The sequence below is a fragment of the Melanerpes formicivorus genome, unplaced genomic scaffold (assembly GCF_026170545.1).
Source record: "Melanerpes formicivorus ecotype bairdi unplaced genomic scaffold, bMelFor1.0.p_v2 SCAF_18, whole genome shotgun sequence".
NCBI classification, from domain to species: Eukaryota; Metazoa; Chordata; class Aves; order Piciformes; family Picidae; genus Melanerpes; species Melanerpes formicivorus.
Window position 1 is genome coordinate 10,385,327 of NW_027142370.1, and position 25,822 is coordinate 10,411,148.

A 25,822-nucleotide genomic window follows, 5' to 3' on the forward strand; every position below is an offset into this window, starting at 1 on the left:
CCCAAACACAGTTCCATTTGAGTGTCTGAATTCCAGCTATCCCTGACACTGAGTGCCTTGGGAATGTTTTGTGGGGTTTGTGGCATGTTGAAGTCCCAGGTGGGCGCATTTCTCACCCCTTTTGGGGCCTCTCTCTTGCAGATGCTAAAGCCCGTTTCAGGGAAGCTGCGGCCGCAGTGGGAGATGGGCGTTAAACAGGCAAGCGAAGCAGTGAGCATGCCAGTGGAAGAACGGAAGGCCAAGTACACCTTCATCTATGTTAGGGACAGACCTCACCTCAACCCTCGGGTGGCCAAGGAGGTTGGCATTGCTGTGGAGCCACTGGAGGAGCTGGATGAGTCATCCTTCTCAAACGAGGAGAGCACTCGAGAGCTGAAGGAGTCTGGCATTCCTACCAAGAGGAGGAGAAGGACAGCAAAATGGTCTGCCGCTGATGATATGCAAGAAAGCAGTCAGTTGGAGACTAAGAATGCTACTCCTCAAAAGTCACCTGAACAGGCAGAATCCAAAAGAGGGCTAGGCTCCCCTCTCAGTAGAAAGAAAACCGCAGCGTCTACTCCGCGAAGCAGAAAGGGCGACGCAGTGTCTCAGTTCTTGGTCTTCTGTCAGAAGCACAGAGATGAGGTTAGTCTCTCTTAGCTGTAAGTGTTGGTGATGTCCTCTTCTCCCTTCTGTACCTCAAGAAACTTCTTGACTTGACAAAAACTAGGTGTTGCTGGGGAATCAGTAATACTCTGGGCTTGACTAGGTGTGCTTGCATCAAATCTTAGTCTAGGCAGGAACAGAGAATGGAAGGAATGTAGCTGAATATAAACAAGGTGGTGATAAAGCCATTGCACTTCTTAGCAATGCCATTGTACTTTAAGCAGAAGTCATGTTAGTATCTTGTATTAGGCATAGTATTTCTTTAATGTACCTAAAATACAGTAGATAGGCATACCCATGCTCAGGCAAATAGAACAAAGTTATGCTGTTGATGGCACATCTGCTTGTAGTTAGCTTGGATGTTCAATCTCGAGATGTGGCTCAGTTCCTTTGGTGTGTTCACTTGTCTTTGAGCTCCTCAAAAGCAACCTGAGACACTGGAACAGGTTGCCCAGGGAGGTTGTGGATGCCCCCCTCACTGGAGGTGTTCAAGGCCAGGTTGGATGAGGCCTTGAGCACGCTGGGGTGGTGGAAGGTGTCCCTGGACATGGCAGGGGGAGTTGAAACTGGATGATCTTGAAGGTTCCTTCTAGCCCAAACCTTTCTGTGGTGATTTACCTACCTAGAGTCAAAGAGGAGTTTCAAAAGCAGCTAGTTACAAAGCTTGTTAAATTGCTGTCAGAGTGCAATATGTTGGGACAGAAGTTAGGTCCTCTTGAGAGGAACAAACTCCAAGGCAAGGTAGAATAAATAAATACCTTAATACCAATGCTTCTCTTAGAATATAAAAGCAGTGCTGCTCTTCTGGCTCATTACTTTAAAATCATTGCCATCATTTTGCTTCCTTCCAATCCTCTGCTCCACCTGCAGTGTGATTCCATGTGCTGAAAGAAGCCCCAGGTGTCATGTTTCCTTGGAGTTGTACCATTCCATAATCCAGAAGGAGCAAAAAAGTTAGTGGTGACTTCACCACACTCTTTAGCTACTGAGTGGTTGACATCATTAGGGGATGTTTGTGTTAGAAAACAGGAACAGACAAGGACTTTGTACAAAAGACTTGAGAAGCAGATTCTGTTGTGTGGAATTCAATTAGTTGTGCTTCAATTTAAGAGCATTTCAGAGCTTAAGCTAAACTGAAAATGAACACAGTGTTACCTGGACCTCTTAGTGGCTTTGGTTAAATTGAGAACAACACTGCCAGGTCAGTCTGCTGGCTCCAGAAAGGAAAGAGGTTTGTAGCCAGGCTATCAGATACAGGTGTTGATGTGTTTCTTATGAATAGCTGTATGGGTAAATCATTTGTCTTGTGTTTGAGAGACCAGAGTTCTATTTCCAGTTCTTCTGCAAGTGATCTTCTCTCTTGGGTAATTGCAACAGGGAGTTTTCTTGGCCTTTAACCTAGGTAGCAAAAATCACAGAATGGTAGGGGTTGGAAGGGACCTTGAAAGATCATCCAGGCCAGCTCCCTTGCCAGAGCAGGGTCACCTAGGGCAGGTCTCACAGGAACATGTCCAGGTGGGTTTTGAACGTCTCCAGAGAAGGAGACTCCAAAGCCTCTTTGGGCAGCCTGCTCCAGGGCTCCAGCACCCTCACAGTGGAAAGGGTTTTCCTTCTGTGCCCATGGAACCTCCTCTGCTCCAACTTGCACCCATTGCCCCGTGTCCTATCACTGGACATCACTGAGCAGGGCCTGGCTTCATCCTCCCAACGCTGCCCTGCTCATCTCTATAAACATGAATGAGGTCACCCCTCAGGCTCCTCTGCTCCAAGCTCAAGAGCCCCCAGCCTGTCCTCAGCAGGCAGATGTTCCACTACCTTCAGCATCTTTGTGGCTCTGCTCTGGACTCTTTCAAGCAGTCCCCTGAGGCTCTTTTTGAGATGAGTGGCCCAGAACTGGACACAATTTTCCATATGCAGCCTCACCAGGGCAGAGCAGAGGGGGAAGAGAACCTCTCTGCTCGGTGTACACTAGCCACAGCCCTTCTGATACACCCTGGGATGCCATTGGCCTTCTTGGCCACAAAGGGCACATTGCTGGCTCATGGTCATTCTGTTGTCCACCAGGACTCCCAGGTCCTTTTCCCCAGAGCTGCTCTCCAACAGATCAGTCCCTAGCCTTTGTCTTGTGCTATACTGGGCGAGATGAGATCATTTCTGTGTAAGTCTGGGCTTGTGGACTTGTAGCCGAACATCTTCCCACAGAAGAGAGATGCTGAGTCTCTGATGTTGTGTTTGCATTTTCTGTGCCAGTTACCAAGCTCCCTACTATGGTTGTACTGCAGCTCTTAAATTAAGAGATGGAAAATCTAAAGGTTGTGACAGCACTGACCACTGAGGAGTTGCTTTGTCTCCACTGTCATTTTGGGAGACACTGCTGCAAATCTTGAAGATCACACTGGTGGTAGTGGCAAACGTCACGGAGAAGTAGAAGGAAGCAAGGAGACATTCTGCCACTTCTGCCTGAGGACCTTCTCATAAGATCACTCCTAAAACCCCAGATCCACCTGATGGTGTGATCCATTCCCATAAGCACAGAAGCACTTCTGTGGAGAGAACAGAGCGAGGTTATGAAACCTGTGAGTACCAGGGAGCTGCAGATAACAGCCCCTCAAACTGATCAGGGCAGCAGAACCTGGCTTGTCTCTGCCCTTGCTTTGAAATTAACTGGCAGAGTGGGGAGATAACTATTTCATATGTCCATCCTTCTTGCCCAGAGCCTGAGTGACCTGAGTTCATTTAGCACTGGTAGTCTGTCATGGTGCTTTGCAAGTGGCAGGTTTGTGCCTTTGGAGGATGATGGACACAGAATTCAAACTAGGATCTGGAGTTTCACCTTCTCTTTGGCTTATTTACTTCAACTTGCATGGTTTACTTTCCATCCAGGAGTTTTGTTTTGTTGCTGTTGGAAGTGTTTTGATGCTTTAGGAATGGTAGCACTGTCTGAAAACCAGACCTGGTTTTGAGCTACTTGGTGGCATCTGAGAGCTTAGTGTGTGGCTACTGTAATATTTGCTATTACTTAGAGGAAAGGCAAACTATAGACCCAGAAAAAGCTCTCTGACCCCCCCAGACTTGGGAAGGGATGGAAGTGGATGGCAAGGAATGACTGAAGACTCCTCTCAGGAGCCTCTAATAATCACAAACTCCTCTAGAAGAGCTGTTTCTGCTGTGCCTTGTGTGGAGTCTGACTTTGTGCAGCAGGAGTCATCTGTCAGTTCGCTTTACTTAATCTCTACGTTTTGTGTCGGTTTTGGGGGGAGATAGAAGAGTGAAGAATAGCTGGGAGTTTTGTACATGAATGATGGCTGCTGGAAGAGTGGATGAACTGCTGGCAACTGTTTCTAATGATTTAAGAGCCAAGCTTCCCTGAGGGAGGTGTTGAAAGCTTGGAGCACTTTGGTGGTCTAGCGATGCATTAAGTGTTTTGCGCTGTTACCAGAGGAGTAAAGCTCTGTTATGGACTACTGGAATTGTTCTGGCCTTCCTCTGGGGAGTCTAACCAGAGGAATCACTGGAAGGGGGTGGCTGACTCGAGGTAAAAGTGAGTGTCAGGCAGCTCTGCTGATGTTGATTCATTTGATGTGGGCCTGGCATCTGGTTTGAAGTAAATGAAGAAAGAATTTCACTAGTAGGGTGTGCAGCTGAGGATTGCCATATGTGTAGGGAGCTGGTGAGCATCAAGACAAGTAAGAGTGATGGAAATGTGCTCAGCCTGGGTGAGCTGGGATGTGCCTGTTCTGATTGCCATGTTTTCTGCACCTACAGTGATGTTAATTCCCAGATCCAAGAAAACATCTTCCACATGTTCTGTAGCATAGTTAGAATAAGGACCTGGGGGAAGTGCTTGATTTTCATACACATCCAGGTGCCTGAGGCATTGTTTCTAGTAGGTATCCTGGGAATTGATTTGGGAGAATACTGCTGGGCATTTGCCTTGGAGATTCAGAGAATGGTTTAGGTTGGAAGGGACCTTAAAGATCATCTAGTTCCAACCACCTTGCCATGGGCAAGGGCACCTTCCACTGTAGCGGGTTGCTCAAGGCCTCAGGATCTTGCTCAAGATCTCTTTCACAGACATCAGATGTGGTTTTCCTTAAGTAGAAGTGTGGAAATTAGGAGCTGCTGGAAATTTGGAGGTATTCCAATACCTGAAGGGATCCAACAGGAAGGCTGCAGAGGAACTTTTTATAAGCGTGTCTAGAGACAGGACAAGGGGGAATGGTTTGAAGCTGAGGCAGAGCAGGGTTAGACTGGCTCTTAGGAAGAAGTTCTGCAGTATGAGGCTGGTGCAATAGGCAATAGGGAGGTTGTGGATGCCCCCTCCCTGGGGGTGTTCAAGGCCAGGCTGGATTGAGGCCTTAAGCAGCCGAGTCTGGTTGAGAGGTGTCCCTGCCCATGGCAGGGAGGTTGGAGTGGATGATCTCTGGAGTGGATGATCTCTGGAGTAGATGATCTCTGAGATCCCTTCCAACCTGAGCCATTCTGTGGTTCCTAATTTATTTTTAATACTGCTGTATTAGCTTCCAGCAGCTCTCTTAAATCCCATGTTGATAGCTTCTGTGTGTCATTCTTGCCTTCTAAAGAAGAGATGCACAGCTTCTTGAGTTCCTGATATTCATATACATGGTATGAAATGATGAATGAAGACAGGAGAATGTTGCATCAGATGTGAGCTTGCTGTAAATCTCTCTGCTAAGCAAAGAGCTCTGTCTTTAAATCAGTTCTCCAATGAACTGATGGGTGTTTTTATAGGCAAGCATGCCTTCCAGCATTGCTTGTTTGCCTTTTGTGGTGTAGATTTCAGCTTCATCAAGAAATAATTCAAATATTTCATTTATTTAATGGCCACAGCACAAGATTTACACTTACTCCATTTCTTTCTTTGGCTGTTAAAAGGCAAATAGGTTCTTCCAGAGTGATTCTTAGTGCTTCTGAATATGCTGATAGATTTAGAGAGACAGAAGTGGTTATTCAAGCTAGGAGGGAATAGAACATCCCCCTTCTGAGGAAAGGCTGAGGGAGCTGGGGCTCTTGGAGCTTGCAGCAGAGGAGCCTGAGGGGTGCAGCGGTGGGAGAGCAGAATCAGGCTCTGCTCAGTGATGTCCAATGCTAGGACAAGGGGCAATGGGTACAAGCTGGTGCAGAGGAGGTTCCATGGGAACATAAGGAAAACCTTTTTCACTGCGAGGGTGCTGGAGCCCTGGAGCAGGTTGCCAAGAGGGATTGTGGAGTCTCCTTCTCTATAGACATTCAAACCCCACCTACTTGTGTTCCTGAGTGACCGTCCCGGGGTGACCCTGCTCTGGCAGGGGAGTTGGCCTGGATGATCTCTAATGTTCTGTGAAATAGATACCTCCAAAATGATTCTTGATAATTCTGACTGTGCTGATAGATTATTTTTCTTTTGAGAGAGAGAGAGAGAGGGGGAATTGGTTATTCAGAGCAAAAGTGGGTACAGAAGGTTTGAACCTAGTGGTGTCTGCAGCAGAAATGAGAGCTGACGTGCTCGCCTCCAGCTTTCCAGAGCAAAACGTTTGTACACCTTTTCGCTGGTCACCTCCTGTCTTTGTTAATACAACCCTATTTCTGCATGTGTAGGTGGTTGCTGAACATCCAGATGCTTCAAGTGAGGAGATTGAAGAATTGCTGGAATCACAGTGGAACATGCTTAGTGAAAAACAGAAAGCTCGCTATAACACAAAGTTTGCCATAGTGACCTCTCCCAAATCTGAAGAAGACTCTGGTAAACGTAAAACTGTGCTAGTGTACTCTAACTAAATTTGATATCCCTAGTGGTGTTAAACTAAGCACACCTTGCAGAGCTGTAGGGAAAACAGCTTCCCCTGTTTTCCACTTTTAATTCTTGGTGGTGTTTGTGCCAATAGCAAAGGAATGCCAATGGTTACAATAAACGCAACCCTTCAAGTCTACATTTTCTTGCTCGTTGTTCTGAAAAGTTGTTCTATGTAAACCTGCTGTTTAGAGACTGCTGAATTCTCATTCTTCTTCTGCCCATAAGCAGCTGCCATTGCATCCACTGCCTGTTAGGAGTGGATGGTGGGAAAGGGAGACCAGGAAAAATCTGAGTTGTTGTGGGGGTTTTTGTTGGTTGGTTTGTTTTAGGGACTAGTCAGGCAGCGGTTAAAAACGTTGAAGCAGTGCTCCACCTTTTGGTCCAATCTCCCCAAAGTCTATTCCCTCCTGTCACCAGCCACTCAGGAAGAAGCATTCCAAACTGCCTTCAAAAACTTTTTGATCTGTTTGGCATTTTATTGCTGCTGCTCCCAAGTTTTTTCAGGGCATGATACCAGATTGCAAACACCTTTCTTTTGTCTTTCATTTTCCAATACTGTTTTTTTTTTTGGGGGGTGGGGTGGGTTGGTGTTTCCTTTTTTTTTTGTCCTTTTTGTTTCTCTCATTATTATTTTTTCTTTTGGTTGCTGTTGTCTTTAGAGTTTGGTTTTGCTCAGTCTCAATTTGCAAAATATTTGGAGGGGGCTTGGAGTCATTTATTTGGGAAAAGGAGGAAGCGGGGGGGAGGAGATAGTTTGGCATTTGCATGGTGACCTCTGGATCAAATTGAAGTAGCTCTAAGATTTCAAATTGCCAATGGCTTTACAGCACTGTAAGAGGATGTCCCTGCTCTCTGCAGGGAGAGGGGGAGGGGGGAGGGCTGGGGCTGGACTAGATGACCTTTGGGAGGTCCCTTCCAACCCAAACCACTCTGTGCTACTGGAAGCATTAGAAGCCAAGAGGTGCTGCTTTGGGCAATGACAAGAATGAGAGGGAGTGTTTGAAAGTTTGTGAGACCTGGAAATACTTGTATAAAAAAACCCCACCCCCCCCAAAACCCCCAACAACTGGCAGTCAGTTTTGTTAACTCTTGTGTGTGTGCGTGTGAAATAACCTCATTTTGTGGAAAAGTTGCAAAGTTTTTAAGCTTTTAAAAGTGTCAAATATTTGGATCTCAGTTTTAAAAACGTTCCCCCCCCCCCCTCCCCCACGTTCTGTATCTCTCAAGGTTCATCAGTGAAGAATATTGGAGAGGCCAAACGTAAAGTGTTTCAAGACTCACCTAAAAGGAGATCAAGATCCAGAAGTAATTGAAATTTGTGTTGTGTGCAAATAGTTCATCATTATAAGTAGCTCTTGAGTGTATTTTTTGACATGTATAATCACCCACCTATCATAATCTCTTTTCTTTTCTCTCAGCTGTTGTCTTCCTTGCCGTTAGCCTTTTACTGGATCCCCGATTAAATATCTAAACGCTGTAGTGCTGAATTTTGTTTCACCTTCCTCAGTGTCATATTGCAAGAAATTGTAATGGAAATTGTACCTGTACCAGGTGTTTCTAGTTACATATATTGTGTACCTTGGTAAAAAACATCTCAGTTTGATCATTCCCCTCCCCAAATCCTCTGCTCTTAAACTTGGAAGAATATTGTGGGAATTGCATTTTTTGTTTCCTTCTGCTGGCTTTTTGTAAGTAGCAGGTTCTCCTGGAGCCATTCAGTGGGTTCAGACTCTGATGACAGCCTCTGTCCTAGGTCATTTAGATGAGGATGTTCATTTGAAAAGGATCCCTATTTCAGCTTGAAAATGATCCCTGTTTCCAGGTTGCTCTAGTTTGAATCCTGACAGCTATTTGTTCCCACTGGAATAGAACGCTTGTAGCTGTTAGGGCAATCTTCAGCTAACAGATTTGTGCCCTTGGAGCTTGTAATCTTTGTACTGCTGAGCTTCAGAGCCTACTGGAGAGCACAATAATGTTGTGATTTCATCCTGATTGAAACAGACCACTGCCTAAAACTTCACCTGGCTTTTTGAGGTAGAGTGAGTGCAAGCAACCTGTGGAAGGGGTGTGTAGGTCACCGACCTTCTGCAGTTCAGCAGCTGCTTGAGCCTGACAGTGGGCAATTGTCTAAATACCTGAATAAGTCCATTGGTTTACAGTGACCAATGGGATCTGTCCTTAGGATTTTGGTTCACAAAGGAAGGGGATCTTACCATCTCCAGTAAAATTAGAAGTCAGCTTGATAGAGTCTGGAACTGCCATACTGGAAAGAGAAAATGAATCTCCACTGTTGGTGGTATCTTGTCTTTTCCAGAGGCCCCTTAATAGGTGTCACAAATACCTTCATCTGTATCATTTGAAGAACTTAAAGGAGGCTTAAGAGGAGACTTAAAAATCCATTTTAGTGCTATAAGACACTGTTCCAGAGTGACAGGGGAGTTAAAAGCTCTATAGATCAATCATGTGCAGCCTGCCCAGGCGAAACAGCTGGTGGGCAGTAACGTTCAGATCCTAATCGAGCGCTTGGGTAGATTCATCTTTCTCAAGTGACTCATCTGAAGCAGTTGATGTGTCCTAGAGTTAGTCTTCAGCACCAGAAACCAGCCCTTAAGCACTGAGAGGTCATCAAACTGTTTTAATGTTTAACCATGTGTTTAAAATAATGACTGCAAGCAAAGTAACTTTTAACTAAGTAGATCAGTTCAAAAATAACTTGAAAGCGGGTCTTAGATTATTTTTCATGTAAGTTTCCCCCATCCCCCATCCCAAGGTAACTTACATGGAAATAAAAGAAACCCAAAAAAGAGGACAAAGGAACCTACAGAAGATTTTGAAGTTCAGGAAGCTCCTAGGAAAAGACTCAGGATGGATAAGCAGAATAATCGGAAGGTAATTATGTCGGGGGCTCGTGTGGGTTGATTTGTAGCAGCACCGATCACAGTGCTGTAAAGTTTGTCAGCATTGCCATTTCCAGGAGCTAAAAAAGAAGAGTAATGTCTTTGTGTATCAAAGCAGAGGGTTTGAAATACGCAGAGGTACGTGTGAGCTCGTGGCTGGGGGGGGGAGGTGGGGAGGAGGGGGGGGAAGGCGTTTAGTTCGGAGGATGGAGCTGTGACGAGTTGCACTTTGTTGCTGAAACGGTGGTGAAAGTGTGTGCTGAGGAAATCTGGGTGCTGAAGCAATGTGCAGGGGCATCACCTTTCTGTGTTCTTGTGCTTTGCAGTTCTCTTACATCTCTCAACTCCAGGAGGGAAGAATGCAAGAATGTAAAAAAGAAAAACCCTATCTTTAGTCAGTACTTAGTTCAGATACCAGGAGGGGGGGGGGGAGAGAGGAAAGCAAAGCAGAAACCCCAACTTTTTCACAGCTGGAAGCCTGTAGGGCATGTGAGGGTGACATGCTGGCCCATTTCTTCAGTTAGGAAACTGCAATGACTATTACAGCATATTTAGTGCACAAGTCACAGGTTTCTTTTCACTTGAGCTGGCTTGTGGGAAGGAATTTTCTTTCCAGAGGTCACTAAAACTGTGGATATGGACGCAGCTTAGGTGTTGTAGAGATGTAAGTGTGGGGTTGCTCAGTCATGCCTAGAGAGCAGTGAACTTCAGGGGTTTTACTTGTGCAGAAAGCTTAGCTGACAGTGTTCTCAGCTCTGCTTTGAGAGGATCACACTGCAGTGTGAGTATTGCAGGACTGGAGTGGTGCAGCAATGAAATGAACCAAGCCAATGCAAGGAAAGGTGGAGGGATGGCTTCTTAAATCCATTGCAGAGCTCACCTTGGTAGCTGCCAGTTTGTTTGGTAGGCTGCATGTTTTAGTAGCTCTGTGCATATTCAGGCAGCTTGGTTAGAGTTCAGTATAAAAAATAGAGTTTCAGCTTGTCAGGCTTAATGAGCTAATTAGCAAGGGGCAAAAATAATCCTTAGAGAAGGGTTGTTGCCTTTGTCAAAAGACCAAAACTGGGTTTTGCACCTCTTGCTCTAACAGAACAGGTTAGTCATTGGATATTCATCTCAGATTATAGGAGAAGGGTTTAGACTTCCCAAACTTGTCTAATTGATCTAAATTGATCTAAACACTGGGTCCCTGGAATAATGAAGTTTGCATAATGTAATTAATTCTTGCTGCAAAGTTCTTGTTCTGTCTGTCCCTGAAGTTGTTACTTTCCTGTCCCACCAGCATTTCTCCGCTGCCATTAGCCCACATTACCCCAAGTGGAATGAAAGGTGGCTGCAGAGGAGGTTCTGGTGTCTGTGTTGCTGTGGTGCAGTGGATAGTAACAGGGAAATAAATAAATGAGAGGAAGGATTCCCATAAGATCCATACCACTAACAACATTGATGTACTCAGGTGCATTTGAAGAGTGTTGTCCTCTGTGGGATCTGTTGAGCAGAGCTGGTCAGAAGGAGGCTGCTGTGTGTAAATATTGGGGGGTTGGGGAGCTCTAAATGCATGTAGCAGTGTTTGTGCTTCTGTCCCCTGAAAGGACAGGTGGTGTAGAGTGGTTGCTGCCTTCTGCTTCCTTTTATGAATTATCTCTTATTCTTTTTCCTGCCTTTACCAGCCCAGAGTGCTTGTAGCTGTACGTGCTGCTGCTTAGTGAAACAATTGAGTGGGTGTCAGTGGGGATGCCTGTGTAATGATTCAGACAAGCAAACACTAACCCTACACCTTCTTTCTGCTCTCCCCAGCTTACCTGCAGGCTTGTGTTACCATCAGTTGGGTTAGGAGGAGCTTTGATGCCTTCACTTTTTAATGACATTTTACTTCTTGCATGAGAGTTGTGCCTTATCCTCTTCTTGTTAACAATACTTTGTCCTTAGTTCTTGTTTGCAAAGTCAGAATGTTTTCACACAAAGCAACCTGAAGTCAGAAGTACCCATCTGGAAGCTTTGGAAAAGTAATACATTCATTAGGTGCTTTCATGATGGGTATAAAGTGCCCATGAAATTAGAGAAGAGGAGATTTAGATTGGATGTGAGGAACAAGTTCTGCACCATGAGGTTGATGGCACACTGGAAGAAGTTGCCCAGGGAGGTAGTTGAGGCCTCATCCCTGGAGATATTCAAGGTCAGGCTCACCAAGGCTCTGAGCAACCTGATCTAGTGGAGGATGTCCCTGCTGACTGCAAGGTGGGGGGTGAACTAGATGACCTTTGGAGGTCTCTTCCAACCCAACCCATTCTGTGATCAACAAAAGGGGGGTTCTAGAGCAGGTTTTGAGCCAATTAGGCTGTAGGTTTCCTATCATTTTAACACAGCAGGAAAACAGAAATCTTCACACCTGATCTGGGGAGCCTGCAGTTGCATTAGTGGTGTGGCACCTTAGCCTGCTGAGAAGTCAAAGCACAGTGTATCACCTCTGTAGCACAGCAGCCATTCATCTTTGTTTTTACCAAGGCAAGCAGTTCTCTGGTCTTTGAGGTGTACACTGCACACCATTTCTGAACCTGAGTGTCAGGTGAGGAATCTGAAGCCTGGGTGAAACCTTCTGTTGGGTAGAATTACTGAGCAGGTGAGCACTTGTCAGGGTTAAGCATTGTGGGCTACAATTTTAGTGACTTGAGTGAGTGTGACATAGAAAAAAGGACAAGAAAATGTGGGATGTGTAAGGAACAGCACCTCATGATGGCAAAAACTCCCTTGGTTTTCTGCCTAAGCTTGTCCTGAGAAAGTCTGAGTCTGGAGCCAAGTGTATCTTGTGGTTGTGCTCCCTTGAAAACAGGGAGGTTCACTTTGGAAATGCTGAAACAACCTTAACCATAGTAATAAGACCCCAAAAAAATGGCACTGCTGTAAGTTGTGGAGTTGAGAGCCAAGGCTCTCCCAGCCTTAAACATCTGCCCAGGGTTTAGTCTCAGATTTCTTCTCCTCATCCTGCAGTTTAATAGTCGGAGGCTTTGACTCCACCAGGCTTATCCAAGCACTAGCAGGGATGATTTCCATGTGTTGTGTTCATTTAGAGCTCCCCCTTTTTTGTTTTGCTGTGACTTTGGGCTGGGTAAGTGGGATGGTGCAATGGTGTGGGCTCTTTAGTTCTTCTCATTGGTTGCTGGGTTGGTCCCCTGTGCTGTTGAAAGAATCACTTAAATGGGACCAGTTTAACTGCATTTCCATTCAGCTAATTGTAAAGCCCACTTTTCTTTTGACTAACCCAGAGGTAACTGCCAGTTTTGTCCAACCACTCTTACATTAGGAGGTGGGTGGGGTTTTTTATTTTATTTTATTTATTATTATTTTATTATTATTATTTCTTTTTGTGACAGAGGGAGACAAGCAATGACAAAACAGCCAAAACAAACTCTGCTAAGGTCACAGAAACCTCCTCTTCACAAAAGAACCAGTCAGGTAATGTGGTCAGAATAAGTTTTGATGTAACTTTTTCCACTGCAATCACCTTCAAATAACCAGGCTGTCTAGAGGCAGCAGGGGAACGTTTTGCTGGCAGTCACCAGGTAACAGCCACTGTGCCACAGGCTGGGGAGGGGTGGGGGGAGCATGCCCTCTTCCCTCACCACCACCATTTGGCAGCCTTTCTGGCCGGCTGAAGTTGTGCCTTGCTGATTTCGAGCAGCAGTTCACAATTTCATCGTGGGATGGCACCAAATCCAAGCTGTTGCCCTGCAGGGATAACAAATCCTGCTGCTCCACTTCCTCCTTGTGCATCATCAGCCCAATAGAACAAGAGCAGTGCCCAGCCACGTGATGGGATTGTAGTCCTTTGCAGTGATGCTTGGTGGGGGGCAGTCTGGAGAGCAAGAGGGGGGATTCTAAATAACCTTGGACCAAAAGTCAGACTTGTTCATGATGCTCAAGTGTAAGGTAACTTTTACAAGAGCATATCTCTTTAGGTCTTATAAGAGGAGTCCACTTCAGCAAGTTCTGCTCCCTGTAGAAGTGATGTGGTGCCAGAGATAAGGCCTGGTACCTGGCTCCCGTGTATCCTGTCTCTTGAAGTGTTAGTGGCACTCAGATTGTGATGAGGAAATAACTGTTACCTCTCCCTTCAGGAGGTGACAAGTTGTTTGGATTTTAATAGAAAATGAGCCAAAACCCCACCCCAAAACACCCCCAAACCCCCCTGGGTAAACATTCCTTAGCCAAAGGAACCCCCTGGGCAAACCTTGCTTAGCCATTTGTAGTCCGTATTGGACTCGCAGACAAAAATCGAGCATCCTGTTCTCTCAGCCCTGCCTAGGTGCCCAGCAGACCTTACCCTAAATCATCCCTTCCTTGGCCTGAAGGAATCATTTCAGTGGCTTCAGGGAGATGACTTTTTGCCAGTGCCAAACTTCACTTTGTAAACCCGAATTATTTTACAGCGACGAAAAGTCTGTCCGATGCATGTAAGCCTCTGAAGAAGCGAAATCGGGCTTCAGCAGCAGAATCTTCAACTCTTGCTTTTAGCAAGAGTTCATCTCCTTCAGCTTCCTTAACTGAGAATGAGGTAAAAAACAAAAAGTGGTGTTTGCACACAGCCATTTAATGCCAGAAATGTTCAGGGGTGAGTCTTGTTGCGAAGCAGAGCCCCCCCCAGGCGGATTCGCTTTTAACTGTTCGGTGCTCTAGACCGGTGACAAACTCTTTGGCCTCTGTGGAACCTGTTGATGTGTGCATTGCAAAGTCATTTCTTGTAATCCCAGAGTCTCCTTTAGGGGACCTCAAGGTATATTCTTGTGGGGTTTTTGTTTTGGTTTGGTTTTAAATGTATTTACCAACGAGGTTTTAGAATTGTAACCTCCTCTTAGAGGCACAGTAAAATGCCAGTGTGTTCTATATTTCCTCCTGCAGACTTTTCTGTGAGTGTACTGCATTAGTGACATGATGTAACTCAGTATTATTGTCATGTTGCCAGAGCTTTTTCCTCTTGAGGCAAGTTTCCTAATCCTCTCTGTAATCTAGAACTGGACAGCTTTCTGAGCAGAGAGCCCCCTTCAAGCTTAAAGTTAGTGCTACTTCCTTGTGATGCAAATAGCTTCGTCCCCAGGAGAGTGGAACAGGCAGTGAAGGATGTATCTTTTGGATACTTACTAATCATAGTCTTAGCTCTGCATATCTTGAACTGTAATTCTGCTTGATTGACATACAATAAATGAAGTGGATGTACCAGAAGTGTATCCATCCAATCCATTAAACTTCCCCCCCACCCCACCTCCAGTCAGCTACACCTCTCAAACCAGACAGACAAAGAGTTGGCAGCATGAGGGTGAAGTCAGCATGCTGGTTTGCAGGTGGGTTGAGAAAGGTGGTTGATAGGATTTAGTCAAACATCCCTGGACAAACAGCTTCAGGCAGTTTGTGTTACAAAGCTGTAGAGAAAATCCTAGCCTGCTAAGAGGGGAGTTGGGTTTCCAGCTGTCCTAGAGACTTGCACCTCCTCTCACAAACACACAAGGTGCTTAGACACTGCAAGGGATGGAGTTAAAAGTATCTAGACAGTGTTCAGTTAATGGTAAAAGGTGGCATGTTAATGGCTCTGTGCCCTGCTGTCACTGGAAAAGTAGCCCAGCCAAAACCTCCAGCAGATTCTTCCTCCCAATGAAACAAGCAAAGGAAGTCCCAGAGAAAGTCATGTCCCTAGCAGCAGCCAAGTGAAGGGATGTTTGTTCTCATTTTGTTCACTCAGTTGAGAGAGAACATTTGGCCATTGGTAAGTCATCTGTTGGCTCTGCCAGCTTCTGCTCTTCTGGCTTGACTGCTGGGACTGGCTGTGTGTTTGGGGCCATCTGTCCAGCCAGACCGGCTTAAGGAATATACGTTTTGAGCTCTTAGACATTTGTCATCTCAGGAGAAAGATTCTTCTGTTTCTAACATGAAATCTCCAGAAATCTTTCTCAGAGGACTCAAAAGTTTGTAAGATTTAGGGTTGGGACTTAAAGGTTCACACATGGGGGAAACTAAAAAGGATGTGGTTAACTCAGGCTGGGATGGGAAGGATAAAACTTAGCTCTTCATTTACTCAGCTGCTGTGGAACAGCAAAGGATGTGAGGAAAATTACCACTGGACACTGCTCCCAGAGCACAGCTATGCAAACTAGAAAGTGAATCGAATTGTTTTCAAGGGTTTAAAAGGTGTTAAAGTTGCAAACCAGTCCCCCTCAACGTGACATAAACTATACCCAGGTAAATAACACAGATCTGGGTGCAGGTCGGAGTGGCTTAGTGGGCTGGGTCCTTAAATAGTTTACAGCTACATTGGCCTGAACTTGGACCAGCTAAGGACTGGACCCAGTTTGTTTCCTATGATACCAGATACATTTTGTCTTTAAAACAAAAGTATCAGGCACCTGTTTCTGAGCTTCCTGTGGAGCTGTTCTACCAACCAAGGAGCTGGGTAAATCATTTGTGATTGTGAGTGGCTTTCAAAAGCCTTGTCCCTTTTCTGTTGCTATTTAGCACTTGTCTAAATGGCTAAACATGTGGGAATGCTGATCCAGAGAAAAACCTTCTCCAGAGTGTTAAGGGAAGGAGTTTGTAAGGCAAAGCACAATGATGGCAGTGCTGAAAGCCTTGCCCAGCTAAGGGATTAGGATCTGATTCCTCTCAACAGTGAGTGCACTTCTTGATTAACTTTTGGATTGCTGTGTTCCCTGTAGGACTTCTAAATGTTGGCTTAGATGCTCTTAAAGCAAACAGTCTGTGGATTCTACAAGCACACACACCTCCACAAGCAATGCTGAGTGGATTCTGGCCTTTGGGTTTCTACCTTTCTTTTCCCACCCAACACTTTTTGTGTGGCTCCAGAATGAAGCCTGCCTATGCCTGTTGTTTGTGAAGGACTCTTGCTGCCTGCACAACTCTTCCTTGAATGTCAGCCCATTGCAAATAAGGCCCAGGAAAAGCTGTGTTCAGTAGGAAGGCTGTGCTCTGGTTTTTCCTTGCTTGAAAGGTGCACCTTCTTTGACCTTTTTTCAAAGGTATTTTGAATGCTTTTTGTTGTTATTTGGGATATTTTATTTTTCTTAATGGGGTTTACTTGAACTGTCATAAAATCAGTCAAAGCCAACCTTTCCCTTGGTAAAATACTTTGGGTATGGAATTCTTGACAGTAAGACAGGCTGCCCAGGGAGGTTGTGGATGCCCCCTCCCTGGAGGTGTTCAGGGCCAGGCTGGTTGAGGCCTTGAGCAAGCTGGTCCAGTGGAAGGTGAGCCTGCCCATGGTAGGAGGGTTGGAACTAGCTGATCTTGAAGGCCCATTCCAACCCAAACCATTCTAGGAGTCTATGAATTTACAGGTGTGGGGGTGTGGATGCCTTAAGACCAAACCAACCAACATTTGTAGTCCTGCCCATTTGAAATGTAAAGGGCTGCCTTTCCCTCCCTTCAGCAGACTGGGCTGTGAGGTTGTTTTCAGGTGGATGAGCAGCAGCAGTGAGGTGATTAGAGGTGAATACCTAAATTCCATACCTGCATTTAATCTTGAAACAAAGTAACTTGACTTCCAGGCACTTGCCCTCAGTAATCATTTCCTCCAGTACTCAAGTCAGAGGATTTGGGGGTTAAAATTTGTTTCTTAATGAGGAACTGGTAGGACCAGGTGTGAGGAAGATACTCAACATTGCCAAGGCTGCAAAAGCTTGGAGCAGTTTCTTCCTGCCTGGGTGAAGATTTGGTGTAACCATTCAAAAGCCTCTATGTGGGAGAAGAGATCCAGGTGGTACCTTCTCATGTCTTCTTTAACCTTGGCCCTCCTCCACCTCCCAATAGTGTCGGAGGTGCCAGCAGAGCAGAAGCAGTATGTGTTACCCCATGAAAAAAGGCTTTACATTTGCCTCACTGCTGGATCATTGGCACACTCCTGTGTGCTTGCACGAAATCAGATCTGCTTTAGACTTCCAGGTTTTGTGGTTATTGGCTGGCTTCATGCAACTGGATGGATTTGCTGACAGCAGTTAAGTGTCTCCTTAAGATCCTACTTCTGAACTGTGTCAAAGAAATTGGAATGCTTTTCCTAAGTGAGGACAAAAGGAAGATGATGTAAGACTGTAAACTCTTAGCTAGCCTCATTCATCAGACCCTCCTGAAGTGTGAGCTGACCAGCAGATGGCACTTGAAAGAAGCCTGTGAGAGCTTTTGGAGGTGTTGCTTGTACCCGAAGTTCCTTATGTCTTCTCTAGAGGGAGGAGTTCTTCTTTCTTTGATCCTGAGGCAAACCAAGCTCAGCTGCTGGTTACAGCTACAACTTCTTGCACTCCCAAGGCCTAATAATACAAGTTAGAATGATGCAAGCCTTAAGTTTTGCTCTTTTTCTGCATATTAAACAGTTGGGGTTTGTTGTTCTTTTTTTCCTCATGGCCAATTTGAGGCAGATGTGTCAATGGGTGTTAGGATGTAGATGCAATGGAGAAAACACTTTCAGTTCTTAAAAGGTAAGGTATTTGATTGAGGAGGCAGTCATGAGACATGCACAGCTTGCAGCTAAAAAAGTCCCTCAGCTCCATTTATCGACCCTGGAGCCTAGTTGTCCTGCAGTACACAACTAAAATGCTCCAGGCATGCACACTGAAGGTAAAAATAACTGTCTCTGAGATGCTCAGAACAGGGAGGGAGAGAGGAATTAATCTTGGGTTAAACTACTGCCTTAAAAAGAGAAACAGTTGAACTGGAACAGGCTGCCCAGAGAGGTTGTGGAGTCTCTTTCCCTGGAGACTTCCAGAACCTGCTTGGATGTCTTCCTGTGTGACCTGCCCTGGGTGACCCTGCTCTGGCAGAGGGGTTGGACTGGATGATCTCTGGAGGTCCTTTCCAACCCCTAATGTTCTGTGATTCTGTGAAGCCAACCTTGGCAGGTTGTTAAACAGTCAGCATCCTCCTAGCCTTTCAGTTTAGCTCCCTTCAAAGATCACTTTCTCCTCAAAACCCTCCTTAAGGATAATTTCCTAACTCTTTGCCCCTTCAAATCCTGTGGCTGAGCAGACAGTTGTTGTTCCCTGTGTTGTGTTTCTGTATGCCTGTAAGATTTGGGTTGTCTCTCCCCAGTGAGCAGGCGGGGGAGGGGGGGACGTTTTCATGCAGCGCTGCGAGTAGTTGGATTGGTTTGTTGCTAAAGCCTGAAATGACCTGCATTGCCCACCAGACCATACAGTTCTGTTCTCAAGCTTCTACTTCCAAATGGGAAAACAAAAGCACTAGGCTTGACTCTTGTTCTTTGGCAGCACGTTCTGTGTGGAAAATGAAGGCTCTGATGTAACTTTCTCCCTCCTCTTGTGTATCCCTAAGGCTTCAGAGTGCAGAGAATCTGTTGAACTGAATGTTTACATGCTGTAGCTTTTTATCCCCCCCCCCCCCCACCAAAGCCTCCTGAGTACCTGTAGGCAATTTTGATCATGTTTTCAAATGTTCTCTCAAGAGTTTTAACTAACTTGCCCAGCAAATTCAGGAATGCCAAATACCCTCATCTGAAACTCCTGCTAATAACAACAACAATAAAAACTAAACTTGTCCCAGGCCGTCTTTTTTTTTTTGCTCTTGTAGTACTGTGTACACTTGTGGCACTGCATTCTTAAAGGAATTTCTCTAGTCTAGCAGTATGGGCCAAAATATTCTTCCTTCAGTTGAGGCATTCTGATACTGAAATAAAGGAAATGTTAACTGTAACTCAATTGGCTCTGTCAGTTCTTCTGTCTCTTGTGTGGGTGCACGACAGATTGTCCTTGGAATACAGTCTGACCTGTTGTTTGCATGTCTCTTACTGACATACATGAAAGTTGTGCTTAGGGTGGAAAAAAAAACCCAACCCAAACCCAACCCTCTGGCTGCTGAGATTTGCTCAATAAGGAGCAAAAAAAAAAAAACCCTAAAGGGCAATTGGGGTTTGCCTGTAGAAAGACGAAAGAGTTTGCTTATCAGAACACGCAGGCTCTAAGCTTTCTAGTGAGAGCTCCTGGCCAAACCAAACCAAACTAAACTAAACCACTTCCTCCTGGATGGCTGTGGTGTAGCAATCACCCACTCTGAAATCAGGTCAGGAAGTCTGAGGTTGTAGCAGTGTCCTTAGTTTGTAGCAGAGTGAAGCTTGCTAGGCAGCAGCATTCAGAAGTCATGGAAACATGCTTCTCAGGCGCTTCTAAGAAGATGCTGTGTGGCTGTTAAAAAGAGCAGATGACCTGAGAGAGGGTGCCCCTGAAGCCAGCGAGTGCCTTAAGACAACTCTGAAGGAGTGGTAGATCACTCATTGTGGGCCCTTCCTTTCCTGGATCCTGCTGATCCTGCCGTGGAGGTGACTTACCTGCCAAACAAACAAACAAAAGGCTTTTGTTCCCTTTGCTGCCAAGGCTTTGTTTTCGTTTCCGATAGCCCTGGCTCCCCTGTAAAGATGCATCATGGACTTTGCCTCCATTGATGTCCTGCAGCTGGGATTCTAAAAGGAGGGATGCTCAAGTGAAACAAGGGGAAGTGGGAGGGTTAATTTCTTATTCTTTTTTTGGCTCTGGAAAAAAATTTGCCCTTCAGTTGCTTTTCTAAGTGCTGAAAGCACAACATGACAGAACACCATTGTCTCCAGCGTGACTAAGACCAAAGCTTGGCTTCCCAATGCTTAAGAAATGCTTTTAAGTGACTAATAGAAGAAGTGGTTTTGTTCAGGCTGAAGGAGCTAATAAGCAAGCAGGCTTCCTGAGGAAGAATGCTTTCCTGCATGAAAGTTGCACCTTGTTAGCTAGAAGGGGCTGAAAGGGTGTGCGACTGGTGGGGGAGTTTGCAGCGTGGGCACCGTAAGTGTTAGCAGCTTTGTCACTCAGAATCTCCAAACTCATTTGGAACCTTGAAACACCAGGCAGAAAAAGCTTGTCTGAGCTGGATCTAGGAGAGGAGTCCTAGTGAAGCTGAGGAGGAGCACAGAAGTGTGGCTGGTGTGCACTGTGCAGTTGCTAACACACAGTGAGTAGCATTTGAAACTGGCTTCTGCTCCCAGGCACCAGGGCTCGCCTTGCCAAATGCTGATGCTGTAGCCCTTCAGGACATCCTTGAGCCAGGAGATACTTACAGGGAAGGGAAACAAGGCACCACCCCCTCCCCACCCCCAGATCTGAGCCAGCAAAGATGCTTTCATGGATCATCTTTTAAAAATGAAGGCTTAATCCTAAGTCTTAAACAAAAAGTGCATTTAATAACCAGGTCAGCAGCTGATGGAGGGCCAGTCCGGACAAGGAGAGCAGTTGCATTTTTATCTTCTTACTGTGGTAACTCCTTAAATTCTCAGATGGGATGAGAGCAGCCCTTTATTTGCAGACCTAGAATTGCTGAGCCTCTTTTTCCTTGGTTTTGCAGTTTAATGTTTGTGGTGGCACTAGTGTTAACTGTTTGATTTTGGAGCTGTCAGAGTAGGTAGAAGATTTTTAAAGGGGAAGGGAAATGAATGTTTCCTCAGGTGAATGGATGGACATCTATTGGCAGGGGGGGGTTGGACTAGATGAGCTTTCAAGGTACCTTCCAACCCCTAACATTCTGTGATCCCCAGAAGTCTTTGCTTCCCCTCAGTTTAGGAAAGATGTTGAGTTGCTGGAAGGTGTCCAGAGAAGGGCAACAAAGCTGGGGAGGGGTTTGGAGCACAGCCCTGTGAGGAGAGGCTGAGGGAGCTGGGGTTGCTTAGCCTGGAGAAGAGGAGGCTCAGGGGAGACCTGATTGCTCTCTACAACTCCCTGAAGGGAGGTTGTAGCCAGGTGGGGGCTGGTCTCTTCTCCCAGGCAACCAGCACCAGAACAAGAGGACACAGTCTCAAGCTGTGCCAGGGGAGGTTTAGTCTGGATGTTAGGAAGAAGTTCTTCCCAGAAAGAGATTGGCCATTAGAATGTGCTGCTCAGGGAGGTGGTGGAATCCCTATGACTGGAGGTGTTTAGGAAGAGACTGGATAGGGTGCTTGGTGCCATGGTTTAGTTGATTAGATGGTGTTGGGTGATAGGCTGGACTTGATGATCCCAAAGGTCTTTTCCAACCTATTCTATTCTATTCTATTCTATCCTATCCTATCCTATCCTATCCTATCCTACCCTCCCCTGTTTCTGTTAAACCCAGCATCATTCAAATTTTTGAATTCCAGGCTATCCTTTCCTCTGTGTGTGGCAAGCAGTGCAGCTGGATGCCAACCCAATGGCAGTGCCTTGTTTTGCCATCCAGCTGTGGAGCCACGAGCAGGGTTCAGCCCTGTGCCTCTGGAAAGGCGCAGGCTGAGTGTGCAGAGCGGCTTGCATCCAACTGCAGGCCGGAGGGAGCGAGGCATTGGCTCACATTCCTGCTGAGGTGTGTGCCTGGGACTGGCATCAGGTACCTGCCAAAAAAAGTGCTTAACAAGTTGTTGTAGAGCTGAACAGGACTGAATGCTGCTGAATGTTTCCCTTTCTCAGTGCTTATTCAGGAGGACCTTAGAGCTGCCTTCCAGTGCCTGAAGGGATCCTACAGGCAGGCTGCAGAGGGACTTTTCCTAAGGGGGAATGGTTTGGAGCTGAGGGAGAGCAGGGTTAGACTGGATCTTAGGAAGAAATTCTTTAGTATGAGGCTGGTGAGACTCTCAACTAGGCTGCCCAGAGAGGTTGTGGATGCCTCCTCCCTGGGGCTGTTCAAGGCCAGGTTGGATGAGGCCTTGAGCATCTGAGTCTAGCTGAGAGGTGTCCCTGCCCACAGTGGGGAGATTGGAGTAAATGATCTCCGAGGTCCCTTCCAACCATAGCCATTCTGTGAACTACCCAAACCAAACTCAACGTTGCAGCAAAGCCATGCAGTGAGGAAGCCCTTGAGAAGTGATTTTGTGCACAGTGCTTCTGCCAAATCATCTTCCTACCCCTGCCACCCCTTGATCTTTTTGGAGAGCTTCAGTGAGAAGGCAAAACTCAGAATGCAGGCATAGAACCTCACAAAATAGGAAGCATGGAGCTGACTCAGTTTGATTTCTTTTAATAACCTAGTGTCTTAATTCTTACTTTAAATGTATGGAGTTGCACATTTCCTCCTCTTTGCTTACTCTGCCCAGCGGCCTCCACCAACATTCTGTACCCAGGATCACCATGAGCAGGCCCCTCTGCTACTCAGCAAACAGTCCTTGTGCCTGCACACACCTCCTGGATCCCTTTCTGCACAAAACAAGGGAGAAGTAGCTTGGGAAACAGTCCCAAAAAACAGCAAATCTTGTTGTTATATTGAGCAATTCAACCTTCACCCAGTGTTCAGTGGTGGCTGCTGGTGTCATCTGGCTTCATATGGATGCAAAACCTCTTCATTCAGTGGAGGACTACTGCTGAGGATTGCTTTTGGAAGCCTTCTTCTGTAGTCTTTCTAAAGAGAGATCAGTGCTCATCTGGAAGAATCCATGAAGCCCTTCTTTGGGTTATTGTGAACAGGGAATTGTAGCTTCTGGTTCAGGAGAAAAGCCAAAATGCTTTGGGGATACCAAGTGTGGATCTGCTGGTTCCTGCCACCACTGCAGACCTGAGGTACCGCTGTTGCAAGGTGGATGATCAAAGCACCTTGAGATGAGTAGATGTGGCACTTGGTGACATGGTCTGGTGGTCATGGAGGTGTTGGGTAGAGGGTTGGACTTGATGATCTTAGAGGTCTTTTCCAACCTTAGTGATTCTATGTTAGGTTTAGGTTGGGCTTGATGATCTTAGAGGTCTTTTCCAACCTTAGTGATTCTATGTTAGGTTTAGGTTAGGCTTGATGTTCTTAGAGGTCTTTTCCAACCTTGATTCTATGTTAGGTTTAGGTTGGGCTTGATGATCTTAGAGGTCTTTGCCAACCTTAGTGATTCTATGTTAGGTTTAGGTTGGGCTTGATGATCTTAGAGGTCTTTTCCAACCTTAGTGATTCTATGTTAGGTTTAGGTTGGGCTTGATGTTCTTAGAGGTCTTTTCCAACCTTAATGATTCTATGTTAGGTTTAGGTTGGGCTTGATGATCTTAGAGGTCTTTTCCAACCTTAGTGATTCTATGTTAGGTTTAGGTTGGGCTTGATGTTCTTAGAGGTCTTTTCCAACCTTTATGATTCTGTGAGTAGGCTCAATTCTTAATGAGCCATTGTCATAATTTGTATGTCCTTACAGATAAAACAATGCTAAATCCAAGGAATTCACAGTGATGCCAATTTGGTTCAGTAACAGATATTTTCCCAGTGAGGAAGCTGTAAAGGATTTGGGAGGATGTGCCCTTGCCTGTTCCCTTCCAGTCCTACATATGTGAATAGTGAGTAAGCATTGGGACAGGTGAGAAAGGAAGGATTGTCCTGGGAAGCTGACTGAGAGTCTGCTCCTTCTGCAAGCTGCTGTAATCTCAGCCTCACTAAGCCCTGAAGTGAGTGCTGGCCCAGCCCAAGAGCAAAGCTCCTCATGCTGTGGTTTCAGGCCCTTCTCCCCCCTCTCACTTGTGTGCAGTTTGCAGTGGAAAGAGCTGGAAGGGGGTTGGTTGCTGGAACAGCAGCTGGATGCTGAGGGGTAGTGCAGTGTGAAAGCTTCTCCAGGCAGGTCCTCCCAAGCTAATGGTGTCATTGAGTGATGACTGAAGGAAAGGGGAAGGAAGGCCTGGCTGAGGTGTGAGGTTGGGTGGTGCTTGTGGTGAGTTCAGCAGGAGAAGGGTGGCTTCTGTGCTGCAGCAGCACTAATTGCTGCTGAGGAGTGAAGATAGTGGTAGAGTTCTGGTACCATTTCACTGCACAAGCTGGTCACTGGCTGCAGGTGTGAAGTGAGCAGCCTTGGCCTTTCTTGCCCTTCAGTTTGCACTCTTAAAAATGGTGTTGTGCCTGGATGAGAAATAAGAAATTGCTCAAAACATAAAGCAGCAAAGCAGCAATTGCTACAAATTGCTCATTAGCTGAGTTTGCCACACTCATCTAAGTGCTGATTGCTTTGAACCTTGGCCTGAATATCAAAAGAGTTAATTACTTGCAGTTTACTTTGCCAAGGAGATTATGTTACAAAAGTCAGGACAAGACAAGCTCTGGCATGATCACAAGGGAAAGATTTACGTTTGTGACTCAATTAAAGCAAAAAGTTCCACCCCCCCAGGAACCTGTGCTGGCTTTTGTGGGATGCTATGGTTTGGATCTTCAAGCTTCCAGTATGGAAAGTTGTGTGTGCAGACCACAGCAGTGTTGTGTTGGATTTTAGAGGTGGTCATGGTTCATGTCAGCAGGAGCTGATCTCCAGCAGCTGTCTTGGAAATCGTCTCCAGTTAGTGATTTGTTTCCAGCTGAAGGTGGTGGTGGTGGTGTGACCCACAGCTGAGCCTGGCAGTGCCACTGCAGCTTGCTTGGGGCACAGAGACACTTTTCCCAAGCATCTCATGCTCCACCTGTCATGAAGTTCTAAGTCCTCTCTGAGAAACATCAGAGGAAGGTTGCCTCAGCCTCTTCTGCACAGACCTGAAGGGACAGATGCTCATTTCAGTTCCTTGGCTCACCTTTCCCAGGAGAACTTCAGGAGTTGAATTGAATTCTGGCTCTCTTCACAGAGAGAGCTTTCCTAAAAGATGGTTAAGGAGAGCAGGGCTTGTCTGGAAAGAGAGGTGGCTGGTAGAGGGTTTTTCACCTTCTATGTGGTGTAAAGAAAACAAAGTTAAGGTCACACTCTGAATTATCCTGGATAAATTCAGAGTTTGGGATGCTTCCCTCTCTTTGCACAGGGAATCTCCTAAGCCCCCTAAAATTAGCCCATGTGAAAGTTCCTAGCTGCTGGTAGGAGTGGGTGTGAGCTGTACATAGGTTACACCTAAGGAGGGTGCTGGATGTGCTGGCATCAGGGGGAGAGGTCTACCACTGAGCTGCTTCTGAATGCACTGCTTCTGAGGAGCTGCAGCAAGCATGAGCAGCTCCCCAGGCTTGGCTGTGCAGAGCAAAGCTGGTGGCTAGCAGAGCATTGGAGCTGTGAGGGGTGAGAGGCTCCTGACAGAACACTGGAGCTGTGAGGGGTGAGAGGCTCCTGACAGAACACTGGAGCTGTGAGGGGTGAGAGGCTCCTGACGGAACACTGGAGTTGTGAGGGGTGAGAGGCTCCTGACAGAACACTGGAGTTGTGAGGGGTGAGAGGCTCCTGACAGAACACTGGAGTTGTGAGGGGTGAGAGGCTCCTGACAGAACACTGGAGCTGTGAGGGGTGAGAGGCTCCTGACGGAACACTGGAGTTGTGAGGGGTGAGAGGCTCCTGATGGAACACTGGAGCTGTGAGGGGTGAGAGGTTCCTGATGGAACACTGGAGTTGTGAGGGGTGAGAGGCTCCTGACAGAACACTGGAGTTGTGAGGGGTGAGAGGTTCCTGATGGAACACTGGAGTTGTGAGGGGTGAGAGGCTCCTGACAGAACACTGGAGTTGTGAGGGGTGAGAGGCTCCTGATGGAACACTGGAGCTGTGAGGGGTGAGAGGCTCCTGACAGAACACTGGAGTTGTGAGGGGTGGGAGGCTCCT

General features: G+C 46.3%; 1 protein-coding gene across 5 annotated transcripts in view; it reads left to right on the top strand.

The window, feature by feature from the left end:
- NSD2 (nuclear receptor binding SET domain protein 2) overlaps positions 1 to 25,822 on the top strand; it is a 112,959-nt gene that overhangs the window by 65,829 nt on the left and 21,308 nt on the right. For 4 of the 5 annotated variants that reach the window (XM_068149581.1, XM_068149580.1, XM_068149583.1 and 1 more), the window contains exons 5-10: positions 142 to 624; positions 6,244 to 6,388; positions 7,667 to 7,744; positions 9,210 to 9,328; positions 12,705 to 12,786; positions 13,761 to 13,885. In XM_068149581.1, coding sequence (XP_068005682.1) covers positions 142 to 624; positions 6,244 to 6,388; positions 7,667 to 7,744; positions 9,210 to 9,328; positions 12,705 to 12,786; positions 13,761 to 13,885 — 1,032 coding nt within the window. The remainder of the gene's footprint in view (positions 1 to 141; positions 625 to 6,243; positions 6,389 to 7,666; positions 7,745 to 9,209; positions 9,329 to 12,704; positions 12,787 to 13,760; positions 13,886 to 25,822) is intronic. The other variant, XM_068149584.1, reaches the window with a different exon arrangement.